Source organism: Mustela nigripes, chromosome 16 (genome assembly GCF_022355385.1).
Source record: "Mustela nigripes isolate SB6536 chromosome 16, MUSNIG.SB6536, whole genome shotgun sequence".
NCBI classification, from domain to species: Eukaryota; Metazoa; Chordata; class Mammalia; order Carnivora; family Mustelidae; genus Mustela; species Mustela nigripes.
The window spans coordinates 6,385,173-6,392,911 of NC_081572.1; the positions used below are offsets into that span (position 1 = coordinate 6,385,173).

At 49.2% G+C, this 7,739-nt stretch overlaps 1 protein-coding gene across 1 annotated transcript; it reads left to right on the forward strand.

Moving 5' to 3' along the window:
* The first annotated feature begins 661 nt into the window (after positions 1-661).
* LOC132004240 (protein CD300H-like) lies at positions 662-7,057 on the forward strand. Its single transcript, XM_059380469.1, has 3 exons — positions 662-860; positions 5,366-5,723; positions 6,769-7,057. The coding sequence occupies exons 1-3, from the start codon at positions 728-730 to the stop codon at positions 7,007-7,009; spliced, it is 732 nt and encodes a 243-aa protein (XP_059236452.1). The 5' UTR covers positions 662-727; the 3' UTR covers positions 7,010-7,057.
* Positions 7,058-7,739: the final 682 nt, after the last annotated feature.

The window sequence follows — 7,739 nt, forward strand, 5'->3', positions numbered from 1 at the left end:
GGCTCATTTAACCACACAGAATAAAGGTGAGGCTTGAGCATGGCTTGGTGCCAGAGTGCTGGGCCCTGGTCAAGAGTGCATGACCAAGACAGGAAACCATTCAAGGTCTCTGGCGGAAGGCCAGACTGAGGGCTGGGAGCTGAGAGGAGCAGAGTATACCCGTAGAGGGGACCCAGCCTCACACTCTGCTCCAGCAAGGGTTAGAGACAGGTCTGGCCCATGGAGGTGCACCTTTGCAGACGTACCAGGCCCGCACTCGGAAGGTCTTGAGTTAATACTCCACTGTTGTTATCTTGATATTATTGGTAAATGGGACAAAGGCATTTTCATTTTGCACTGGGCCCTGCAAATAGAGGGTCTTGTCCAGAGAAGTCTTGGTCATGCCTTTTCTTCTCAGGACTGCTCATGCCAGCCACACCAGCCACAGGACATTTACCATCCATAGATGGGGGTTGGGGAGGGGTGGAAGCTGGCTCAGAAAATCTAGATAGAAGTCAATGTGACAGCCTGGCCAAAGGCTCGAGGGTGTGTCAGCTGCGGGTGAAGTTATGGTAAAGGCGTCATCCTCAGAGGGAACAGAAACAAGAACTGTGCATTCAAATGTGTTTCTGAGGATGAAATTCAGCAGGCCGTCAGCTGACTTCCCAATGCCCTGAGCTCCTCGCTTCCTCCATTTTCTGAGCAGCTCTGAGAAAAAAACTAAGAGGCTAAAGAAGGAAGCAGAGAAATGCCAAGAAAAGCAGAAGAGGGAGATGGGGTGAGTGGGCCCCAGATGAGGCGGCTCCAGCTGCAACTGGAGACACACCAGTGGGACAAGACTATGAGGCTGCCATTAGCTCTTCTCTTCCTCTGTGTCCCAGGTGAGCGGGGCCGGGCAGGTCGGGGTGACAATGGTGTGGGGCAAGGCTGGCGATGGGGAAGGGAAGAGATGAGGAGACAAGCAAAGCGGGGAGGAGGTGAGCACGGAGATACCTCACCCAGGCAAAGAGGAGGAGTTATGGATGATAAGATGATTCCCACAGGAGAGCGCATACTGAGCGCTAAAGAAATTGGCCCCTTGAATCATCATTCCCACCATTTTGAAAAATGGGAATACTGTCTTAGGCACCATCCCGGGGAGGGGAGCAGAAAACTAACAGGAATTGACTAATCCTGTACTACCTGGCTTTCCCTGTAACCGAATCCAATTCTTATCACAATCCTTGAAAACAAGAGACCAAGATGCAGAGAGATGCAAGTTATTTACTCTAGATCCATTCATAAAAGGCAGCTAAGGTTCCAAGTAAAATAATTTTATTTCCAAGGCCATTGCTCTTCTTATAATACTTCTTTTCAAGGTCATCACCTTTTTTTTTTTTTTTTAAATAATACATTGGTTACTTACTTCATAAGCCTCCTTGTGAATGGTGTTTATATATGCTGTGTGCTGATGGAGTCCCTGTGTCTCTGACAGGCCCAGGCTGGCCTCAGGGATCTTGCACTATGAGCTGCCTGAAGGTGAAACTGTTGGGGACTTGTGAGCAATCCTACTTTGAGAGCTCCCACAATGTTGTGGGTTCTGAGAGTTCCTATTAACACAATTTTCTCTCTCTTTTGTGTTTGAACACTGGAAGGAAAATATTTTATTATAAATGGGAGAAAAAATCAAGACAACTCACCAGTTTGCTCTGATCCCATGCAAACACAAATGTAGGAATTAGAATACAAAGTAATCCAACACCAGAGCCAACCTTCAGAATCCAAGTAGGAAAAAAATCTTTATTACATTAATCCCATTTCCCTCCACATCTAGAGGTATTAATCAAGGTGTACTAAGACCCTTAATAATATTATTCCTAAAACAGGACACTAAAATTAAGAACATAAAGATACTCTGCATGATAAAACTGACTGAACAAACACATCTTAGACTTTTAAACCTTGACCAACGTTTAAATAATAATGCCTTAGTGAAGTGATTAAATTAAAACCTACATTAAAAAAAATGCACATTTAAAACACCAAGTTTGGTGATCAGGATAGGTAAAGTAATTTGAGGATCTAAAAAGTAATTTCTTACACTTACTAAGACAAATCTGAGATGGCCCACATCAAGCACGTGTGTCCTACAGTGACACTGGGCATCTCAGGCATGAAAAGACACAACACCATAGCCCTTTAGGGATAGGATCATTCAGATGGAAAAAAAAAAATTAAACTGACTCTCGACTAGGTCATACTGATGAGGATACTTTTGGTTTATTGCTTTGGCACGGGGATGGTGAAGAGTTCAGGGAAGAATCACATTCTTGAAGGTAGCCTCCAGCAGTGCAAGCTTCTCTTTTCCTATTTTTCATCTCAATGATATGTAGGAGACTTTCTGTAATTAAGGAGAGTTATGATTCAATTGGTCTTTAAGCCTGAGTCTGAAAATGCACAGGAGCTGGTTGCTCAGTAGGAAGACTGATGGCAGAGAAAGGGAAAACACACAAGCCTGGGTTCTAGACTGTGACCTTCCAGCAACAGAGATGCTGTGAGCAAGTCACTACAGCCCAGCAGGGAGGCCATACACACAAGAGCCAGAAAAGACCTCAAGCTAAGCCAGCCTCCTGCTTCTCAAGAAGATAGACCTCTCTATCTAGCCAATATTTGCCTTTACACTCATAGGCAGAGAACCCGAGGTCTCTTAGAAGTCAGAGCTGTAGGAAGCATCAGGGGTTTAATGGGTATAGAGCAAGCACCATCTGTGGGATCCTGGAAAGAACCCAGTGTGGGAGAAGGCTGAGCAGCACCTGAGAGGCAGCTGAGATACAGGGGAGAGTGCTCTCATGCTCCGTGACTGACAGGTAATAAGCAGGAGACACCACAAAGGAACAGCTGCAAAATACAGCATGCTCACCAGGACAGAGGACATGCCAAGGACAGGAGCCCACAGTCTGCCCTCTTGCCTGGGAATTTCTACCCCAGGTTCTCCTGGATAAACCTTCTTCTAAAGCGGTGGCTCTCAACAGGGATGACTTACTCCGAGGGGACATTAGGCAATGCCAGTTGACAATTTTGGCTCTTGCCACTGGGGGAAGGGGGCTACTGGTATTTAGTGTGGAGGGGCCAAGGGTTTTGTTGAATGTCCTATAGTGCCCTTGGGAGCTGGGAGTTTCTTTCCCAGGCCCTGGTGGGCAGGAAGCCTGCTGTGGGGGTAGAGGAGTGGAGTGTGGGTGAGGGGGACACCGTGCTGGCTCAGGGTCATGTCTGGGTGTAACAGAGCATCCCTGATAACGTTTTCTCATCCAGCCCTGAGGAAGCAGGCCCATATCTTCAAGGCTGGGCCTTAAGCGACTGAAAGAGGAGGCAAAGTGGAAAGCTTGCTCTGAAGGGTCCACTCACCCCCACCAGGCACTCCTATAGCCTGAGCCCCTGTTGGCAACAACCACAGAGAAGGTTGAGTGTTGATGCCCCCACTCCCCCAGCTCTAAGCCTGTGTCTGGAGGACCTCAAGTTGGGGCATTTCATCCTCTTGAGCGCAGTTCCTCAACCTCCCAACTGCTGACAATGGGACTGGATCATTCTGTTTGAGGGGCTGTCTTGTGCCCTGTGGGATGTTTAGCAGCATCTCTGGCCTCTACTCCCTGGATGCCAGTAGCCACTCCCCACCCCTCAAGCTGTGACAACCAAAAATGTCTTCAAACATTGTCAAATGTCTCTCGGGGGAGCACTGTCACCCCTGGTTGAGAGCCACTGCTTTTCAGATTATTGGTGGGAGAGACAGATGGCCTTGTGATGGAGAATATCTGTCAGTAGGTCACTTGAACTTACTTGCTGGGAAATGCAGTGAGAAAATGTAAGGTATTTAATAGGAAGAAACAAAAAATACAAATTTTCTTCTAATTATAGCATAAAAGATAGGAAAGCCTCACATTCAATGGATGACAATATATTGCCTGGATAGGTGAATAGAGGGAGAGAAGAATGGATGGATGGGTGGAAAGATGGGTAGACAGACAGACAGATGGATGATAGGTAAGTAGAGGACATGCACAGTTCTTTTTCAGAAGTTTGGTATTTTGCCCAAATTATTTCTCAGTGTCCCTTTGCCCTGGGTTACCACCCTTCCTTGTTAAGAGAAGGTCAGACAAGAGCCATGCATTGGAGTAATGAGAACCCCTTGGGTGTCTGGGGCAGGCATGGCTCTCTAGGCAGGAAGCTAGAGTTTAGGGGGTTGCATCCTGATTATTTGAAACCGGAGCCTCCAGGGTGTCTAGATGAGGGAAGACAATGTCAAAACTCTGGCGGTGGCACAGGGAGCCTGAGGCTCAGTGGGTTAAGCGTCTGCCTTCGGCTCAGGTCATAGTCTCAGTGTCCTGGGATCGAGCCCCACATCGGGGCTCCCCCTTCATTCCCCCCTCTCTCTGCCCGCCTCTCTGCCTTCTTGTGCTCTCTCTTTCTCTGTCAAATAGATATATTAAAAAACAAAAAAACAAAAAAACTTGAAGGTGGCAGAAGTGCTAGAGATGAGGCCAGGACATGCCAAAGTTGGTAGGTGGCTGCCAAGGGGTGGGGGAAGGAGCAGCATGGGGCAAGAAGTCCCTAAGGATGTTAGGTGATGGCAAGTGTTGTCACAGGATTCTGTTCCAGGAAAGAAATAAGGAGGAAGTTGTCCTTAAATCATAGCCAAAAGGAACCCCTTCCTGATTGCCTCTTTATACCCTTTGGTCAATAGGCTTCCCTTGAGTGACCCAGACTGTGAGCAGGAGGTTCCACCTATACAAGAGGGGGCTATAAGCTTGGGGCCTACAGGTGATCATTTGGGAAGGGGATGTAGTCAGAACCTGAAGGTTTCCTTTTAGCTCTCAATTCTGTGCTTCAGCTGGACTTTCTTGGTTCCCATTCTTTTTTTTTTTTTCTTGGTTCCCATTCTTGTTTCCTTTTTCCTATTTCAACTGTCTATCTCTCCGTCCATCCATGCATCCATCCATGCCCCATCCATGTGTCCATGCATTCATGTATCCATCCATCCATCCATCTATTCAGAGTATGCTCTGTAGTGTCATTCAGGTCTTGGCGATTGATGGGCATAGCTATCTCCTCTCACTACTGACATGTCTGGGGACCCAGAACCTGTCTGGGGCCACCCAAAATCGTTCTTCCCCCACATTCCAGGTTGACTGACCACATGAAGGCTGGACATGGCCTCTTGAATCCCAGAATCCCACACCAAAATCTCCTCAGGTCTCCCCACTTGTGTCTGCCAATAGCCCATAAGCTCCCTGGTTCCTGCCCCACCCTCTTCCAGCCTCAGGGTGATGTCTGGGCTTCCAGTGGACCCAACCCCACAATGCACCTCCAGCCCAGGTCTCCAGGTGAAGAAAATACTGATGGTGTCTTTCAGGCTCTTTGTCTCTGAGTGGCCCCAGCACTGTGATGGGCACTGTGGGGGGATCCCTGAGCGTGCAGTGTCAGTACGAGGAGAAGTACAAGACATTTACCAAATACTGGTGCCGGCAACCATGCTTACTACTTTGGAACCCGACTGTGGCCACTGGAAGGTCTGAGGAAAAGATGAGGAGTGGCCGCGTGTCCATTGTGGACCATGCTGAAGACCTCACCTTCACAGTGACCTTGGAGAACCTCACTGCAGATGATGCAGGAAAATACAGGTGTGGGATCGCAACGATACTGCAAGAAGAAGGACTCCATGGTTTCCTGCCTGACCTCTTCTTCCAGGTTCAAGTGTCTGTTTCCCCCAGGTAAGACCCTGCTTTTCTCTGCTCCCACAGAAGAAGGGATCTGAGCTAATCCCTGAAGAGCATCGGAGTAACTTAGGAGTGCAAACCAGACCTGGTGTTTGTGCCTCAGAGACTGGGGACCAAGTGGGTTGTGTGGGTGTGAGTGTGAGAGAAATGTGAGTGGTGGGAGTGCACAGGAGTGTGAAAGAATGTGTGTGTGCTTGTATGCATGAGAGAGTATGTGTGCAAGCCCCTGAGAATGAAGGATGGCGGGACTGTGACATCCAAGGTCCCTGCCATGAGCCCAGTCTCCTGACAAGAGCCTTGGGCCTCGGGGACTCTGAGGGTGGTGTCCACAAGGGGAGTTCTGGGCTATGCATCTCTATTAGAACTCAGGCAGCTTGTATACCCTCCTGTCCTCCAGGGTTGTGTGTCCCATTAACAAACTTCCTGAAGTGACCTCTGCAGTCTTCTGGCAGGGTGGACAAGGCAGGGGGATGCACTGTCTGGGACTGAGACCTGAGGTCTTGCTTCAGTGCCAACTTTCAAACACTCTTGTTTCAAGTGAGATGAGGGACGCTGTAATGCTTGATGGGGAAGGTGATGATTCTCTGGTCCTGGTTTATGATACATCCATTGCTGAGCAGATTGGGATGGTGTTGAATGGGGCTACACCACACTCTGGCCAGCCCTGGGTCTGGCTAGTGGGAGATGATGGCCCCGGAAGCTCTGTGCCGCTCCTTCCCTGAGTTCCCTCTGCTTTGTGAACTCTGAGAGTTTCTGGGAGCCAGAGCCTCCTGGGTCCCCTCTTCTCCCGTTCTCTCCATTCCTCACCACCACATCCTCATGTGTGTGCTCTGTCCTGATGCTCAAGGTCAGGTCTTGAGCTGAAGGACAGGAGTCTGGGGCACTCAGCAGGGGCTGTCTGGTGCTGATACCAACCAGATTTGATGCAGATATTGACTTTTAGGGCCACAGAATCTGAGCTCAAAGGCAGGGGCAAAAGGCAGAGCCTGGGCCTCCTGTTCAGGAGGAAACTCCTGCCAGTCACTGTGTCTTCCTGTAGGTCTCTGCTTAGCAACGTCCATTTCCTGCTTCTCATACTCCTGAAGGTACCTCTGTTTCTGATGATGCTCAGTGCTGTGCTCTGGGTCAACAGACCTCAATGGGCAATTTGTGGGACACAGAGTCGGCCTGATGAAGACAACATGCAGCCCTACTTGTCCATCGACATCCTGTCCAGAGACACTGCCACTCACACTAGAAGAGGAAGAACTTCTGGCTCCCTTGTTCCCAAAAACTGGTAAATTTAAGAAAAGCTTGAGAAAATGCAATAAAATATGCCACATGCACATACACACAATTGTGTGTATAACGTAGATGTGCACAGTGCTTGGCTGGGAGAAGGAGGAAAGCATCCCGTAGGACCCCTAAATGCCAGCAGAGAGTGTCAAGCACAGCCTGGTTGGCCAGAGGAGCCCAAGGTGAGGGCCTGCTTTTCAATGATGCTGCCCCCCTGAGAACCCCCAGGGCAGCCTCCCAACTCAACATTCCTTTCTTCCTCCATCCGAATGTAGAACCGATGTAGCACCAGCCTATATAGACATTGACCTATGAGAAATCACAAAAAACAGTCCCAGCCTGAGCTGGGTTCTTGGGAGCGTGGATGGTAGAAGGAGGGGCAGGGCTTAGGACAAAGCAGCTGTTTGTGGAGCCCGGTCCTGCCCAGGCAAACCCTCTCTCTCTTCTCAATATTGGACCATCTAATGTCCAAAGTCAACAGTTGAGCTGAGGGGTTGGAGGTGAGTATATGTTCAGATATCAAAGTCTGGCCCAAATGTGGTTATTAGGTGTCCAGGGTCTTGGATCAGAGACATCTGGGGGCAGAAAGGAGGGACCCGGGCCTTCCTCTTGAGGTGGCAGCTCGGTGTCTGTCCCCGTGTCCTTCCCTCCCAGGTTCCTGCTTAGCAGGGTTCACTTCTTGCTCCTGGTCATCTTGAAGGTGTCCCTGCTCCTGACCATGCTCACTGATGGCCT

What these genes read in the sequence shown, in the direction of transcription:
- LOC132004240 (XM_059380469.1), top strand. Translation starts at nt 728, where the DNA reads ATGCCAAGAAAAGCAGAAGAGGGAGATGGGGTGAGTGGGCCCCAGATG. An exon ending in TCTCTTCCTCTGTGTCCCAG is followed by an intron (nt 861 to 5,365) that starts GTGAGCGGGGCC and finishes GGTGTCTTTCAG; the next exon opens with GCTCTTTGTCTCTGAGTGGC. An exon ending in CAAGTGTCTGTTTCCCCCAG is followed by an intron (nt 5,724 to 6,768) that starts GTAAGACCCTGC and finishes GTCTTCCTGTAG; the next exon opens with GTCTCTGCTTAGCAACGTCC.